This window comes from Solanum dulcamara, chromosome 6 (genome assembly GCF_947179165.1).
Source record: "Solanum dulcamara chromosome 6, daSolDulc1.2, whole genome shotgun sequence".
In the NCBI taxonomy this organism is placed as follows: domain Eukaryota; kingdom Viridiplantae; phylum Streptophyta; class Magnoliopsida; order Solanales; family Solanaceae; genus Solanum; species Solanum dulcamara.
In genome coordinates, this window is record NC_077242.1 from 120,358 (window position 1) to 138,060 (window position 17,703).

The 17,703-nt window shown below is 35.4% G+C and overlaps 3 protein-coding genes across 3 annotated transcripts; 1 reads left to right on the plus strand and 2 right to left on the minus strand.

The window, feature by feature from the left end:
- Positions 1 to 99: 99 nt before the first annotated feature.
- LOC129892576 (enhancer of mRNA-decapping protein 4-like) lies at positions 100 to 9,317 on the minus strand. The gene is made up of 12 exons (XM_055968154.1): positions 8,261 to 9,317; positions 7,343 to 7,392; positions 7,110 to 7,266; positions 6,811 to 7,029; positions 6,154 to 6,282; positions 4,299 to 5,903; positions 3,305 to 3,664; positions 3,113 to 3,232; positions 2,670 to 2,840; positions 1,479 to 1,637; positions 1,212 to 1,337; positions 100 to 723 (listed from the first exon to the last, which is right to left on the minus strand). The coding sequence occupies exons 1-12, from the start codon at positions 9,074 to 9,076 to the stop codon at positions 415 to 417; spliced, it is 4,221 nt and encodes a 1,406-aa protein (XP_055824129.1). The 5' UTR covers positions 9,077 to 9,317; the 3' UTR covers positions 100 to 414.
- A 2,638-nt stretch (positions 9,318 to 11,955) lies between these two features.
- Positions 11,956 to 12,662, plus strand: LOC129892359 (uncharacterized). The gene has a single exon (XM_055967933.1). The coding sequence runs from the start codon at positions 12,177 to 12,179 to the stop codon at positions 12,390 to 12,392; it is 216 nt and encodes a 71-aa protein (XP_055823908.1). The 5' UTR covers positions 11,956 to 12,176; the 3' UTR covers positions 12,393 to 12,662.
- Positions 12,663 to 14,663: 2,001 nt separating this feature from the next.
- On the minus strand, positions 14,664 to 17,246 carry LOC129892443 (BTB/POZ domain-containing protein At1g55760). The gene is made up of 4 exons (XM_055968010.1): positions 16,739 to 17,246; positions 16,263 to 16,408; positions 16,029 to 16,147; positions 14,664 to 15,528 (listed from the first exon to the last, which is right to left on the minus strand). The coding sequence occupies exons 1-4, from the start codon at positions 16,855 to 16,857 to the stop codon at positions 14,926 to 14,928; spliced, it is 987 nt and encodes a 328-aa protein (XP_055823985.1). The 5' UTR covers positions 16,858 to 17,246; the 3' UTR covers positions 14,664 to 14,925.
- Between the last annotated feature and the right edge of the window lie 457 nt (positions 17,247 to 17,703).

A 17,703-nucleotide genomic window follows, 5' to 3' on the forward strand; every position in this document is an offset into this window, starting at 1 on the left:
TTAAAATAATTGCAATCAAATAATAATTTGTAGAGATAGATAGGTTCAAAACATCTCGTTAATATCTTACAATAAAAAGGAGCTATTCTTGCAGATTGAAATGAAATTGGAGTATAATAGATTAACAATGTACAAGCACAAAATTTGTGTAATATTCATCATCCAAAAACACCCAACTCTACAAGTTGAAAAATCCTTGTTTTTTTTGCTTCTTTTACCAAGTCTCTAAAATTTAAAATTCAGGCAAAATGATTACAGATTTTATGTAGAAAGAGGTAAACTAGAAGGAGAGAGATAATTGGAGGTTGGTGTACGGTGTACACTTGAATTCTCCGGTATGATTTGAAGCTTTTCCATGAAAATCCTCTGGGATTTGTTTATGTTCACCAAACATGATCATTTACTCAAATATCATCATTTAACGGTCATCAGCATCGAATTGATAACATGCAAAATAAGCCGAATGCTCGAAACTTCAGCAGGCGGCACGTTAGCAGCACTTCTGCGAAGTTGTAATGTCTGATATACTTGCTCGAAGATGCGTCGAACATGCACTATGATCACTGGGTCAGTTGGATTTATGGCAGATAGCACATCCCTCATCCAGGAGAGTTTTTGGCCTGTCTCTGCGCTAATATCACACGACAACTGCTGAAGAAGTGAAAGGAGCACTCCTTGGCTCAAAGGAAGAGGATTCGAGGACAAAATCCCAGGCAAATCAACCTGCCATAAGACACCAGGAAAAGATCAAACACACAACCACAGAATGTCATCGTCACTTTGTCAATGCAACAAAAAATCATCCTACCAATCCCCATTACATATTTCAAGAATTAAATGCAAGCACATACAAATTCATTACAACAGAAATTTGAAATACTTCTTTCAATATGTTCTGAGGTAAAAAAAAACTTTCTTTTCTCTATCGTCCCAATATTATTAGATGTCAATGAACACAGATTTAAGGTAAGAATTTTTAATTGGACAAGGTAACAATACGCTCTAAACTTAATGGCAGAACTAAGTTTTCATTTTTGTACAAAAAAATTAAATCCATTGAGAAGCCTATTACTTCCTTCTCTCTACCCTAACAGTGCCTCTTTTCCTGGATCCAATTGGTCTTCTTTATTCCCATTAGAACAATATTCCTCAGCAAAGGACCACTACCTGATAATCCTATAAATAAATAAGTGTCAATGTAAACAGCATACCTGAGAGCATAACCATGACACAATTGACACATCACTCCTTTGTAATGCTGCAGTGAAAGCTTCCTCATACTTGTGCTCCCCTAAAAGTCTAGATAACTCTTTGGTTGGATCTGGAGGTGTCTCGATCTATATTGCAGACATAAAAACATGATGATGCCAAGACAAAAAATAACTAAAAAATAGGGTGGTAGAAAAGTATAAGTAGCAAATTCTTAATAACAAAATATGAGCAGCTAACACTTTGCTCTACTAAGGTATAGGAAGAACCTTTTCATGCAGCAATGATCCATTATTCATGTGGCTAATCAGTGGATTTGCTGATTGGGAATTTGCTCCAGAAACTGCAAGAGCAAGCAACTGTCTCTGATTATCAGCAAGCTCTCCGCTCAATGTCTGGGTCATTGCCGATGCTGAATTGATGGAATCCTGAAAATTGAGTCTAATGAGTATCTAATTCCAAGGAGGATGTGATCCAAGTCACTTCCGAAATTCATCCATAATTTAATTATCTCAGAGTCTATGCCTAATCACATCAACACATACACCAGGTATGGAAGCAGAGAGGGAGGAAACAAGAGTGAAAGAAAGATAACTTTCCACATGAACAAAGACAGAATTAATTTTCTGTGGGAAAAAAAATTAGCTGTACACATAACAAAGATACCACACACCCCTTCACATTTTGAGAAGATAAGTTCAACTCCGCACAAGTATTAATATGAGAGGAACAAATGATTTGTCTTCTTTCCGAAACATGAGGTGTACCAAGTTTAATGTTGTGTTTTTGGAAATATAATAATGAAAAAGTTGTATTGAGAAATGAGGATAGTGAAACAAGCTGTGTATTATATTGAATGCTTGTTTTTGGAGAATATAACAGTGAAAAGTGGCATTGATAAATGAGGATTGTGAAAAGGGGGCACAAATCAGCCTTTTGTGATAAATTAATTGTATCAACACTTTCCTTAACCACTTTGGGACAGAGCAAAGTGGAAAGGAAGGCAATCTTTTTGGGAGAGCAGAGTGTGCATATTTAGAGATCAGCAAGTGGCCATTTAATATGTTGTAATAAAAAATAAAAGTGAACAAAAACGCACTAATTTGAGTCAAGAATACTCACTATAGAGTATACACTACAGGGATTTAAACAACTAAAAAAGTGCACCCCAAACTTTTTGATGGGTATGGTTTGAACTTCTTGGAACACCAAACAAATTCTAAAGATGGTGTGACAGAGATCCAAAGAAGAAAAGGTAACTTGCTGAATTCAAAACACAGTTAATGATGAGAAGTAACTCAACACAGGAAGTGAAAGGACAAGACCTTAGTCAACCAATTTTCCATTTTGAAGGCATGATTAATTGATGTAGTTTAGATAAAGTAAGAGCAGAAAAGGAACAGTTCAACAAAAGATTAGCAAGAAAACAAAAGGATAAATCAAAATATAAAGGTCCATACTCTTAGAGCAAGTGCCAACGGCGTATGCACGGACTCAAATTGCTGTTGTGCAGCAACCGAGTGGTCAGCAATGCCTTTCTGAAATGTTGAATCTACTTGCTCAAACATTGCCTTGCACGACATCTCGAAGGCAGGGATCACTGAGACTTCCAAAGTAGATTTTAGTGTTTCCTGCATGACAGTTTCAATGCCATCAGATAAGAAACATTCAACACTTATTTCAGGAGTACAGTATCCACCTGAAGTGAGGTAGGCAGCAGGAAGGGAAGCAAGTTGAGAGGATCATGAAGTTACACTCTTAGTGCCATATGATAGATGACAAGATTAACTAGAAATCCAACATTGTAACCATACATTAAGAAAAAACATGAGCATGACATCGCAAGAAAAATGTTATTGTACCCACAATAGTGGCATTGCTCAAAAAGAAACTTTCAGCTCACCTGAAGAGCTTGCCTGCCAGAGGTTTGGAATTGTGCTTGGATTTGTCTAGCTACAGTAGCTTCAAGCTTGGAATTTACTGCTTTCTCTAGTTGGTTCACTGCCTTGTCGCCAACTCCTTTCTGCACCATAGTGTTCAGTCACGACACAAGCAAATCCAGACATGAAAAGGTTCAGATTTTCTAAATAATCACCTGGAATGCCTCTGAAATTGCAGCTGATATAGTTTTCTCAATAGTAGGGGTAATAATGCGCGCTACTGCTTGTCCAACAGCAGCTAATTCTTTCTTCATTAATTTTTCCATCAAACCTGGCATGTCCTTGTTTAAGCAGCTAGAGATCAAATTGGTTATTTGTTGTGTACGATCACGGAGAGATTTCTCCTGTTTTGCACTCTCTTCTTGTAAACGAGCCCATAAAGCATCAGAATTAGCCTTAACAGATTTTTCCATGCTCCGTCCCAAGGCAGCTTCAAGTCTTCTACATTCTTTGGTCACTGGAACAGCAACCATCATTTCCATCTGCTTTTGTGTTTCTTTTTGCATAGTCAGAACCTACACGGAACAGCAAACAGAGGAAAGAGACAACATATAAGAACAAGAAGTCAAAGAACATAACTACAGTGAGTTTTTTGTTTGTTTGTTTGTTTGTTTGGATTAGTAATATAATCACTTTTAACATATCTTCAGTACAAGACACAGTTCAATGATGTAATGAACGCTCTTCCCACACAGTGAAGCATATAAAAGAAAATCAGCTTCCACCACTTGAGCAGTTGAAGAGTTCCATAATGAAAATTCAGATAAAAGTAGCTCCAGAAGATGGAACACATAAAAAAACCACCAAAATTATGGAAGTCGAAAAAATTGTCCAACAGATTTCAGGAGGATAATCAGCCAGGCTACGCAATATTGCAGAAAGGAAGCCAGAGGTGGCATATTTAGCAAGGAAAAGAACGAAGATCACCATTAATGAATGATAAGAATGATGAAAGAAACTATTATAATTACATGGAACAACGTAAATGCTAATGCATGAACAGTGATGATATGTCAAAACTAAGTACGAACACAGGTAAAATTAAAATTAAACAAAAAATGAAGAAAGATATGTACAATTAAAGAGGCATAATAAAATGAGAAGAGCACTACACTAAATATATATGCTCTTAGGACTAAAGGCAAGCACCTGATTTAGCATCTCACGCATGGACAAAATTTGTGAGAAAGCAGTTTCCATAGAACTTGAGCTGACAACAGCCTCATTTGGAGAATCTGTTGGATTAAAAGCACTAGGAGATGATGAAGATGGGCCAGACACTTGAGAATTCTTCCCCTTTTGCTTTTTCCCTTTTGCACTGGGAGCTGGTGGTTGATGAACAGTGACTGACATCGTTGAGTCTAAATCCTTTTCAGAGAAGTGCTTTGCAGAGTCATGATCTCCCTCTGGTGTAACTGAAGGTTGAGATGGTCCGTCACTTCCACTAACCCCATCAAACTGCCTAGATTCCTCAACAGTATAGGTCTCAGGAGATAAGGCGCGACGTTCTCGAACCATTTCTAATCCAAGATCAGATACTTGAGAGCAAAAAACTTTCTCCTTATTTTCTGACACAAAAGAATGAAGGTTTGGAGAGCCAATATCATTTTTTTGACTGAATTTTGCTTCACAGCCAGCTTTAACCTCCATCTCTACATTGTGGGTGTCATTGTTAGTTACAGCATCCTGAATATTCATTTCTGACTCACTTTTCTGCTCATTAACAATGCTAACCTCAGAGGATGATCTAGTCATCAATATCTCTGAAGGAGTCACCAAATGAGTTGGGTGCTTGAACTTTACAGGATGACTGATACCAGAGGGAACATCATCCCGTGACATTTTATGTTCATCATCCAAGGAAGCAACATCGGACAAGTTTGAGGGTGTGCCATCCTTTTGCAAATCAACTGGATATTCAACTTTTTGATTTCCAACTTGGTCATGATCAGAGGTGTCTGCCCCAAAGCTGTTTGATGGACCTCTAAAACCAGATAGTTTTCGAGACAATTTAGGACTCAAAGGAGGAGGAGGTGATGCACTGGGGGCAATATCACTATTACTAGTTACACTGGGCAAAGTAGAAGATTTAGTTTCTAGAAGGGAGGAAGCAAATTCTTGAGAGGTGGTCAATTCAGTAGGTGCAGTACTTGTAGAATATCTAGCTGTTGGTGAATTCTCAGAGCCAATTTCATGCACTGATGATTTAGGTGCTGAACTAGATAAAGGGAACTCCTGCTGTTTACTTCCTGGGGGATCAACAGGAGCAAATCCTTCAATGCTGGCAGCATCGCGCGAAATACCAGATTCTGTCCTTTCAAAAGCCACACTCTCTGTTGGAGGTGGTAAGCACTGGGACAAGTCCAAGGCATACTGCTGAATGGCCTGCGTCTGTACACAATACACCTGCACAATCTGCTCACCATGAGGCAATAGGTCACTCGTCCCAGTGAAACTCAAAATTGGTATGGTGACTGTAAATCCTGCTATGTAATCCATCCGGGTAGCCTCTGGGTTTGGGCCATACTCTAGATGCACAGCATATATAGCATTCTTTTTTGCATTAGCTAGTAGGAGCAGACCTGCTTGAGACAAGGCTACAACTTGGTTAAAAAATGCCTCTTCGACATTAGCCTCAGCTGAACTCTTCAGCTCCAATGTATGTGTACAGCGCCATGACTCAGCATCACTGGGAAGCAACCAGCCTTCTTCACTCGCTGATGCCCATATCTTTATTTCCCGATTAAGAGGACCCTGAAAAACTTTAAAAGGTCAACTCAAACTCAAGAAACACCGAGAGGCAAACTCATGGAGAAAAAAATAGAGAGCTGTGATTGACATTCAAATGGGTTAGCATTTAGAAACAGATTGAATGCATTGGCTTGGACAGCAAGTAAATGAAATCCGAGAATATGAGGTTATCTAAGAAACAAAACCTACTAGTCAGTGAAAACAGTTGCTTCTGACCAAAAATGGCCAGCACAAGATGCAGTATAGCACATACCCCAGTGATGAGTATGATGTGATCTGGGCGGTGTGGGGCAGCCAAGAAGGTAACAGAATTAACAGGATGACCATCATGAGGCCTGAGAACTGCGATTGGAAGTGGCTTCCGGTCTTCCCATATCTTAATCTGAAAAACACGATAAAATCCACAGGCACCTGTCAATACAGAGGAACCAAATTTTTCCAACTAGCCATGCTATATATCAGCTTGCAATCAAGATTAGACTTAATCGTAGTTTCATTTCAAAATCTTAAATGGGTCCAAAAGGTAAAAGATAACGAATGCATAAAACCCAAGGAAACCATACAAATACCGTTGAAAATAAATAAATCAGAAACTGATAAATTTTCACATTCTATTCTTACCAACCTCTTTAACATTGGGAGTTAAGTTTCCAAAAATGATCCATACACTCCCACTCAACAAATACAAACAACTCAACTCTGAAAGTTCAGCTAATAATAATAAGTAGTGGTTGGAGTATTTTGGTTAGATTATCATTTTCACAACAAAAATCATGTTGAGTGATATGAAACATTAAATAGAGCTTATGCCAAGGACACCTACATCAAACAGTTCTTTCTTTAAGAAAAACTGAAAAATGACATTGCACAAACAACTAAAACTATTAAATAAAGCAAAACTCTCACGAACCGTGCCATCCACTGATGCAGATACCAAACGAGTGGTCATCCACTGGCACATTGATAAATCAGTCACTTCTCCATCATGGGTACCAATAAGTTGTACCCCATCAACCAACTTGTCAACAGGACACCTCAGAGGTTCATCAGCTGAAAATACTGCACCTTTTCCCACTTTAATGGTATCAATTTTCAAAATGCGTTTCCCAATTCCAACCACGAGAATTTCCTATTGAAGAGAACATAAGAAAAGTTAAGCACAATGCCAACAGAAGAAAAGGATAACCAAAAAGAGAGATAAGTAGCTACTTGTTTATGACAATGCCAACAAACACGTGGGTGAACAGATTCCCCTTCACCGACAATATGAATAGCAATGACAATATTTCCTGTAATTTGTGGCTTCTCTTCTTCATCTGGTCCTTCAGTAATTTTCCATATATAAACCCGGCCATCAACACTCGCGCTGAGACAAAACCAAGTTAGGAACATAAAATACTTCCTACATAAGTATAATAAAGTACATAAGAGCAGAGCACTACCTAGCCAAGAGATGAACATCCTCTGCAAAGAAAGCCATGTCTGTGACCCTCTGAAATTAAAACAATATTTTCAAATGACTAAGAATATGGATTTTTATCAGTACGGACAAAGTAGATTATAATTTTCAGTTTTTTCTACTTCTCACAAAATCAATAATTCCTTTTTGAACCAAACAAGATTCAATATCAACAATTTATACATTAATAATTCAATAAAAAATAATTACTTCAAGAGATATACTAATAAACAAATGCCAGGAAGTCATGAACAAGAATTCTTTGTCCAATCAAAAGTCAAGGACAACTATTATTAGCAGGACCGGCTTAAACTCTGAACTTGAAAGTACACAGAAGTCTTCCAGTGGTAAGCCATAGAACAACAAACATATGTGCAGATAACAGCATTATATCTGAAAGCAGAGAGTGACAACTGAGCTGAATATTTTTTTTTGCTTCCTTGAGACAAAGTTGATTTTAAATGCATATTAATTAAGCTTATTCTCCGAAAAATTCTGAAACAAAGCATATTCTCATCTCAAACGCAACTGACATGTTGGCTAAGAATGCAAATGTGTAATCAAAGCTTCCATATAAAAGCAGTGTCCTTCGACCAAATTAAAGTTTTTCCACAGTTGAAATGCAAGTTAGAAAAAACACCAAACTGATAATTAAGCACCCTCGTATCAATAGGCGTAAAATTTATTAAAATAATTTGTCAGGAACACATTGCAGACTATAATCTAACTTCCCCACAATTACCACCATCACCACATGTTATGATTGGTAACTAGCATTAGTTGTAACACTATTCCTATAAGGTTTGCAAAGCAGATAAAAAAATGATATTCTGGTATGTACTAGCTAAGAAATCCAGCTAAACAGAAAAAGCAATAAGCTTTGAGAAACCGAATAACCAACCTGTGCAAGACCTTTAAGCAATGATCTCAATGCAGTATTAATGTTGAGAACCCGAATAGCCCCCAATTTCAATCCGTAACATATGTAGGTTTTGTTAACTGCAATTTGCCGGCCTAATACAAGACCAGGATCCGAACCATACTTAGTAATGGGAGTAACCTCCAGCTGTGGCTGCACCTCACTGGGAAACCTAACATCTATATCATAAACAATATGATCACCATTCAAATGTCTCCCTTTAGGTAACTTACTGCTCGGCATTCTCAATGGTCCCGGACCCGAATGAGAAACGCCAACATTCGGTCCAGAGGAGAAATCCGAAAGCTCAGACCCCGAAGTGGAAGGTTGTATAGGAGGCACCGGCATAGTGGATTGTATAGGAACTTCCAAAGTAGACGGCGGAGCACTCAACAGTGCCATAAGCCTAGCACCAGGGTTAGGGTTAGGGAATTGGTGAGGACTACTAGTAGGAGGTGGTGGTGGTTGAAGTGGTGGGGTGGGGAAAGACATGGATCTCTGCTGATGCATTAACTGGGTATCATGTGTGGTAGTGTATTGAGGCATGTGTTGACTGAATTGAGGGTGATGGTGAAAAGGGGTTGTTGTCTGAGGTGGGTAAGGGTAAACCCCGCCGGGTCCAACTCCGGCTCCGGCGGAGGTGGGTGGTGGGTAAGAAGCGTTAGGAGGTGGGAAAGGGGATGAAATTAAAGTAGGGTTTTGGGGATTAGGGTTTGAGGGTTTGAAGAATTTGTGAATATCAAATGGTCCAGTACCAGTACCACCTGGTTGGTTCGGATTGCCAGGAGAAGAAGCCATAACTGATAGTGACAACTCAGAGGTGCTTATTTAAGGGGGGAAATGGATAGTTACAGAAACACTGTACTTACAGATTTGCAGAGAGAATTAGGGATTTGGATTGAATCGTCGAAGAAGAAGAAGAAGAAGAAGATGGATCGGTTTATGGATACTTTTGAGATCCGACTGAAGAGAGAAAGATTCAGACTTGGGAGCAGAGCCGCCAGAGAGAGGTGAGATTAGTACTTTTATCAACTTTTCTTAAGTACTTTTTTAAGACTTTAATTTGAGTGAACAATAAGGATTGTGAATTAACCTTTTTAGTTTTTGACATTCTAATATGATTGATAATTTTTTTAATAATCTTTTCAGTTTAAGATTCTCACAATTCTACTTGTGGGATTACCTATGTTGTTTAATTTTAAAGAATTTAAATTAATGTATAATTCGTATTCAAATATAATGATTCTTACAATTCGTCACAAATTTACTTATGAAATTATGTATTTTATTATTATTTAACTATTAAGAAATTAAATAGATGAATTATTCATATTTTAACTTTAGTGTGATGTTATCGTCCTTCAACTATTAGTTTAGTATTATCTTTTATCATCACTAAAATATAATATACTAGTAAAAATTAATATATTAAAATACATATATAATCCGGTTATATAAAATAAAACAAAGAAGATTATGATTGACTCGATAAGTAAATAATTATTAAAATCTAAAGACATCGATTAGTATATTTAAGGGGTGGTTTAGTAATAGTGAAGTAAGATGATAAATTTTAACTTTTTTAATTCAAACCTTAGTAAAAATGAATAAAGTTATCTAATATATTTAAATATCGCAAAAAATAAAAAAAAAGTTAAATAGTAATTTGATGACTTGCTTATTAGTCTTCGAACAAATCCTTGTCATGAGAAGACAAAAAGAAACTATAGAAAAAATAAGCTAGTGGGATTTTAAATTAGGGGATGTCAATGTCTAGCTTTTTAGGGGGGTTCAAATGTCATTTTCTACATTGTAATATTGATGATAAAATTTGGTAATAATATTATTCGGGGATGAAATTTCTCCATCTTTAGTTAGAAAGTTTAGATTCGAATCTTAAAACTAAAAATAAGAATATAAATAATATGAAGCACTTCCCTTGTAAACAAACACTATACAGTGAAAATCTAGATAAGTTGAGTTAATAGATTTCAAATACAAAATAGTTGATGATTGAAAAAGTCTAAAACAATGTTAAATAACAGTACTTAAAAGGACATTATCTTAATAATGTGTTCCTTCTTAAATAAGCACACACAGTGCAAATCTAAATTGATTGTATTTATATGTTTCAAATACTAGATGATTAATGATTAAAAATGAACATTGGGCTTGGGTCGAGCTACAACTTGAACAGTTCACTTCACTCCATAAAATTCATGGGCCCAATCAACTATACAGTCATGGGCTTTATCTGTTGGGCCCAAGTAATTATACTATCACGGGCTTTTATCTGTCCATCTCTAACTGGGCTTTGGTAGAAAACATCTGAACGGATATCTGATTTTTATGTCACCATTCAACTTGTACTCAATTTTTTTGGTATGTGTATTCATCTTGGACATTTTCAGACATATTGGCTGAAGTTCAAATATATGCAATCATTTTCGCTTGAACTTCAATTATATATGCTTGAGTTCAGCTATTTTTTAACCAAATTCGTGTGATTGAAGTTCAATCATTTTTATCTGACTTCTATTTGTGTTTGAAGTTAATGCACGTATCAATACATGTCCTGGAGTTTGAAAATTCAACCTGTACATGCAAAACTCGTGGACAATATTATGAAATTTGAAAAAAAAAGTAGGTATATGCACTCTACAAAGTACAAATAATAGGTCAATAATTTGCAAGAAGAGGATGACTAATTCCACATTATGTTTGTGGTTTAGATAAACTAATCTTCCTAATCCATAAATCCTTTTTACAATAATCGTTCATCAGTCCATTTCAATCAAACAAACAATGGGCTAATAGTGCAATATCAGGAACATATTGAAAAAAGTTTAGGCAAAAGTTACCATCACTTTTTAGTGTCCCCAATATTTAAAATAGGTTATAAAGGTGATTAATAATTGCTCTTTTGAATTCACTTCACGTAACCATAAATTTAATATCGTAACGCCACAGATTTATTAATGTAATAACAAATAAATGTTTTACGATCAATTAAAGAGACGATAATTAACTATAACCCTTCACTAAATGAGAAATTGTCTAGTGTATTCAAGAGACACAATTTAGTGGTCAAGAAGTTACAATTCAAACATATTATTAGAGAGTTTTTTAGTAGTGGATTAAAAATATAATTTGATGTAAATATCAAGTATAAATATTTTTTATTTTAATCTAGAATGACTTAAAATAAGACCAATCTCAGAACGTATTCTCAAATTATTATTTTTCTGTTTTAAAATAGGTGTTTAAAATATTTCTAAATTTATCAAAATATTATAAAAATTATTTTAACTTAAAATAAGTCAATCTAAATGACCTCTATGCTATATAACTTTAAATTAATCAGATCAATAAAATTTAAATAACAAACGCTATCAATTAACTCAATTAATTCAAATTTACATCGTGTAAGAATCACTAAAAACGACAAGAAAAAAAAGGTTTTTGGCCCCTTAAATGCCTTTTGAGTAGAGTCTGTCGGCTTGTCTAGTGCGGTGTTTACATACTCTGTATGATTTGCAGGCTATTATACAGTAGAGTATTTACTCAGTGCGCTCAACACAGAGTGCTTAAGGGTAGAGATTGTAGTTATTCTGAGGTTTCAAAAAAAAATTTTTTTTAAGTAAAACATAAACTCGAGAATTGTAATTAAGACGGAAAGAGAATATAGTTTTGGTTGGATAGGATTTGTTACTTTAAAAAGCAGAAACACGATGCGTAGAGTAACCGCTAGCCAGCAGAAGAAGAAGAAGAACCAACCCAACCCAAACGTACACTCCTTTTTCTTCTCCAAAAAATCAACTGCTCTTACTATATATAACCCACAAATCCATTCAATTGAAAAAACCCATAATTTTGTTTTTGCAGATCCAGAAAAAAAATGTGTTGCGGCGGTAGAATGTGTATGCTGTGTGTATGTTTGATAGCAGTTGTGGTGGCGATCGGTTTTTTGTTCGGATTTGGAGTTTTCAAAAATGGATTTCATAAATTGAAGGATACTTTTCATATCGTCGATAATTGTCTCAATGCTACTGCTTCTCATTGTTCTTCAAGGCCCTTTTTGGGTTTTCCTCATGCTCCTTCGCCCTCCAATTAGGAGTAATTAGATTCTTATTTTTTCCTTATGAATTTTAGCATTATAGATCTGTTGATTCGTTTATACGATGAAGTAGTAGTTAATTTTGTGTAAATTTTGCTCTTTGCTTTCACTTTTGATGTTGAAATTAGTTGGGTTATTCATTGTTGAAAAATACTATGTGCTTTCTTTTAGTTACACTATTCTCATTCTCATGATGTTCATATCCGATTCATCGTCTATACTTGCTATATTTCAAATTGAAATAAAATTTGTAACTTTTCCATCTCATTCTCATATGTAGTCAGCCTCACGTTTTTCTGGATTTATTCGACTCAACTTTTCTTTGGTCTTTTCAGGAATTTAAATCGACGTTTGCACTTTGTTTTTTACAAACCTTTTTCTGTCATAAAAGAACAATTTCTTTTGTCAAAAAGATACCAGCCTCCAAAGCACTCTTAACCATTTTTTGTTGTTGTATTTTTTCTGATGTCTATTAATTACTATGAATATCAAATAATTTAATCCACCAACGCTTTATCTCAACAATTTGTTAAGTATCTTTTACTTTTTACGCTAGTGACAATATCTGATATTTTACGTAGTTGTTTATGGACATTTGTATGTACGTTATTAACAACACAAAATCTAGTATTGTCGGGATAAGTTACACAAGTACAATAAACTCAAAATGTGCAGTCCAATAATTCAATGTGTACTTTACAGGACCTACAGAGAGGAGAAAATATATTCGATTTTTTCTCAACAAAAAATCCAGGAGGCCCATTTTTTTTTAACTACACCATGACTATTCGATTGAGTGGCTCACCTAGTGGTGGAGCTAAAGGTAAAGAACAGGGTTCAATTGCATCCCATTCGATCCGGGGAAATTCCGTAACCTCTTGAACACGGAGGTGGAATAAGGAATTTAATTTTATGGGTTATGAATTTTAGAAAGAGATTTCAAGTGTTAATAACTGTTTTTTAAATTTAATATTTGTATATATTTTATTAATTTCTTTAATACAAAGACACTGTTCGAGCAAAAACTAATGGATTCAGCCGAACCAATATCCAGACTTCTAACTTCGTCCATGCCTGAACATCGATAAGAAGACAACACCCATATATTAAGGACCATTGTGATCATTGCTAAAGGGTTGATTGCAAAATAGTGAATATCTTTACTTACATGGCTAAGGATCAAATTGATTATTTCTTGAAATACACGAGGGACTATTCCATTTACACATTAAGGCCCAAATAAAGCCCAAGCCCATAATTTGTTGTCATCTTTCCCTTATATTATTGGGCCCAAGTCAAAGAGATATTCTAGTAATATTCCCTCCATATTCTTTATGAAGTCTTCCTTCCATTTATTGGTTAAAGTCCCTAGCATAGGAGAGTTCAAAAATGGTTGAAATTGATATTTTTCTGCATTAAAATCAAATTGGAGAGAACAATTCACCGGTGCTTCAACCGTCACTAACTTTCTTGACCTGTCAACACCTGATGTTCGTCAGCCCCTATAAAGCATTCAAAATCTTCTTTCGAGGTGAGAATCCCCCTACTCTCTTAAAGTAAATTGACTCCTTAATAATATCACTTGATTCATTTAATTTTAGGAAAGAGATATCCTCATATCACATAACTTGTTTTAAAATGAAGAAAAAGATCGAATACATAGATAACCCCTTTTTAGATACCTAAATTAGAAATTGTATCTATTGAACACTCGAACGTCAGGAAGACATATTTAGGTATACCTTTTACTGAAAAGTTAACATATCACAAAAGAAATTAAGAATCTGATGTATGTTTTGTATTATATAAAAGGTTGCTTCATTGGGAGGTATGCCTTGACATTGACTCTTTACCCTCTGTCTAGGCAAAGTTACACTGCTTAGTTTGTTACATCATCTTCAACAAGCCTTTCTTAAGTAATGAATCACCATGATTTCTTAAATGCTAACTAACTTTTTTTAAAAATAAAAATAAAAATAAAAATTGAGGGTAGGATTACAAGGTGGAAAATCGAACTCTCGTCAATTGATGAAAGTTCAAGTAGTCAACCAATTGAGCTACTACGATTTTCCAAATACTAACAAACTCAATCATGAGTAAGGAAATAGGGTTATCAAATTCATAACAAAAGCCAAAGGCATGGACGCTATTGAAAGTTATCATCCAATATCCGAAATTCATTAACCGCTCCTTGACAGGAGTTTTTCCATTTTCAGGAACTTGAAACCTTTGATCAAGGATACAGGTATTTCATCTATCTCACCACAATTCAATTCTTAACAAACAATGCTATTGATAATCATAAGAATACCACATTGATATCGACGTCCATAAGCTCAATGGTAACATATGTTTCAGTAAATATCATATGTATGTACAAGATTGAGTATACACAAACCAAATTCATTTAAACCAAAGAATATTGCCCAGTAAACATATGTTTACACACTGATCTGGTAAGCAATACTGAATCAATCAAGCAGCAGGAACTTTGCCCTATCGAATTTTTCCCCTTAGGTTGAAATATACATCAGAATCCTTTCCAAGCAGCAAGAACTTCATGGAAGATTTCACCGATGATTTCTCTGTCTGCATATTGCAGAAACGCATTGAAATCATCTCTTATATCGAATATTTTACCAAACCTCACGAGATACCTCATACAACAGGTCTTCAGCTTCGGCAGTTGATAAAGGGAAGCAGTTTGGAGCCTCTCAAGAACATTCTTGGCGTCAATGTCTTCCATTAGACTTTCATGACACGCCTCCTTTAAATCTGAGAGGTCGTACTTATCAGCTGCTCGGAGCAAAGCCAGTCGATGGGTTAAAAATTCTTCATTTTGTATGTTCCCATAAATGTAATTCAAAAAACATTGGCAAGCTTCTATTGACATGTCGGAGATGTTTATGGCGGATAATTCTTTCTCTTTGAGGTCATGGGAGAACATGCTTCGAAAGACAGGTGACCTTGCAGCAAGAACTGCACGATGCGCTCCAATGCTTCCATCAGAAGCATTGATTATGATATCCGTGTGAATGCTCTCAGATAACATTCGGCCAAGAGACGACAGAGCAGTTGCATTCGATTGTTTCTCGGTTAATCCTTCCGCCCAGATTGAGCACAGCTCCCCACTCTGCCAGTTCATAAGACACAAATGAACATGGATGAGGAAAACTATGTTAGTCTTCCACGTATATGTTTTCACGTAAAATGCAACACTAGAAACATCTCATCCGTTGAACAAGCTTTATCCTTACTCGTGAAGCAGAACATTACGTTAGGCAGTGGCTAATCCAGAATCAAGACATTATGAGTTCTGAAAAGTATATCTAACTCTATCTATACTTGATTTTGGACATATATTGTGTTAAGACACCAAAACACTGGGTTCTATGGAACCCGCGAACTCATGGTTGGATCCACCACTGACATTATTAGATTTGATTGGGAAGAAATCTAATGCATCCAAATATAAGAGCTTTGGCAGCAAATAATGAACCATGATGCATCCAAAATTAATTTTCGGGGTATCAAAAGAATTGTTTACACTACTGTATTAAGGAAAAGATGCTCCATATGAATATCTGAACATAGATTAACATTGTAATAAGTGAAAAGATGAGGAAATAGTACATTTGGTGCTGCAGTCTTCAGATCAAGGAATTCAACGTCAATGATGAACTTCCCGGTTAAGGGGATTTCAATTGGCCAAACAAAATCGTCGCTAGTCTTGAGTTGCTTGTCTATAACTTCTGCAGATGTCAAAAACAAACAAAAAAGAAGATATCTTTAATCACAAAAACACAATTTTACATAAGAATATCAACAAAAACACGTAAGAGATTGATGAGTATAAGACAATTTTACCAGGGTGAATCAAAGTCTTGCGATCTCCCAACGACGATACCAATCTAATTATAAAAGATGCAATTGGAGGATTCTCTCTTGTGAAATTTGATATCTCTGGGTATAATTTAATGGACAATGTCCTGTTCTTCTCTACAGCTAAGTGCCTTCACAATCAAACAAAAAGATTTTCAATCAACATAACGTACACTCCTTGAGTACTCAAACTTGTCACTACCATACAATTACACTATCATAGTGAACATTCACTGAACTCTCTCCCTTCTTTCAAGAAATTTGCCCAAAATTCAAATACACTGTCAATTTTTAACACAATAACAGCTAGTCATATGGGCTATAAAACAGAGACGTAAGATGATTCAATAACCTGATCAGATGAGAAGCAAACAAACAGGGTTCGATTTTTAACACAATAACAGCTAAATTGCGTGCAATTTCATACAAAAAAGCTATGATTATAGTATAAAAAGACTAACCAATTCCATTTTCCGATCTTGAAAGGATCAGATTTGCGGTAAGTACAAGAAGCCAAATTGTCGATTCGCCATTGAGCAAGACGGGAAGTAGTATCAACACGATAAGCAGAATCACTCATCCTAGTAAACACAAGCGCCGCCGTGATTTCATGGATACAATCGAATAAACCTTCCAACAATAAATCTCCGTGCTTTCCCAGCTTTACTTTTCTCTATATTCCTCATACACACACACACAAGACAAAAATCAATTTTGAACGCTTATTCGACTGTAAATGGGTACTTAAGGGTTTTTATTTTTATTTGTTTTCTTGTGGGTATGGCCCCAATTGTGTAAAGATTTCAGACACGCAAGGGGGTTTCTTGATATTGCTTTACGCCATTGCTGGTGAAGTTTTGCACACAGGTTTTTTGTTTTTGCTTTGAAAAAATATTGGGAGACAAAGAAAGGATTTTTATTTCTTTTTTTGGGTGATTTGTTTGGTTTACACTGCACTTCAGGGATGATTGTTACTCTGTTTTATATATACAAGTGGTGGAGGTTTGGTTCGCAGCTAAATTATCTGGGATTATAATTTTCCAAATTTAAAGATAAAAAGATACGTTTGGATTAAGTATCTATTTAGTTTAATTTATTTTAAGCAGCTTATAAATTATTTTTAGCTTATAAGATAAAAAAATATAAGTTGGGTTAGATAAGCTTATAAGCTATTTTAGATAAGTTAAGCCAAACAAACTTAATTATTTTTTTGGTTTATTTTAAGTATAAAATGACTTTAAGTTGGCCAGCAAACACTAAAAAGGCTAAAAACAGCTTATAAACAACTTATAAGTCAATTCAAACGAGTTCTAAACTCTGAGATATTCAACTTTATTTGGCGCAACAAGGGATTATAATTCCCCAAATTTGATGAGATAAGAAGATATGTTCAGACTAAATTTTAAGATATTTCATTATATGTTAT

Excerpts from the sequence above, each read along its gene's own strand:
- LOC129892576 (XM_055968154.1), bottom strand. The coding sequence starts at position 9,076 with ATGGCTTCTTCTCCTGGCAATCCGAACCAACCAGGTGGTACTGGTACT. Across the intron at positions 7,267-7,342 it reads GATGTTCATCTCTTGGCTAG|CGCGAGTGTTGATGGCCGGG; the intron begins GTAGTGCTCTGC and ends GTTTTGTCTCAG. Across the intron at positions 7,030-7,109 it reads GTTGGCATTGTCATAAACAA|GAAATTCTCGTGGTTGGAAT; the intron begins GTAGCTACTTAT and ends TCTCTTCAATAG.
- LOC129892359 (XM_055967933.1), top strand. The coding sequence starts at position 12,177 with ATGTGTTGCGGCGGTAGAATGTGTATGCTGTGTGTATGTTTGATAGCA.
- LOC129892443 (XM_055968010.1), bottom strand. The coding sequence starts at position 16,857 with ATGAGTGATTCTGCTTATCGTGTTGATACTACTTCCCGTCTTGCTCAA. Across the intron at positions 16,409-16,738 it reads AAGATCGGAAAATGGAATTG|GCACTTAGCTGTAGAGAAGA; the intron begins GTTAGTCTTTTT and ends TTGATTGTGAAG. Across the intron at positions 16,148-16,262 it reads CAAGACTTTGATTCACCCTG|AAGTTATAGACAAGCAACTC; the intron begins GTAAAATTGTCT and ends TGACATCTGCAG.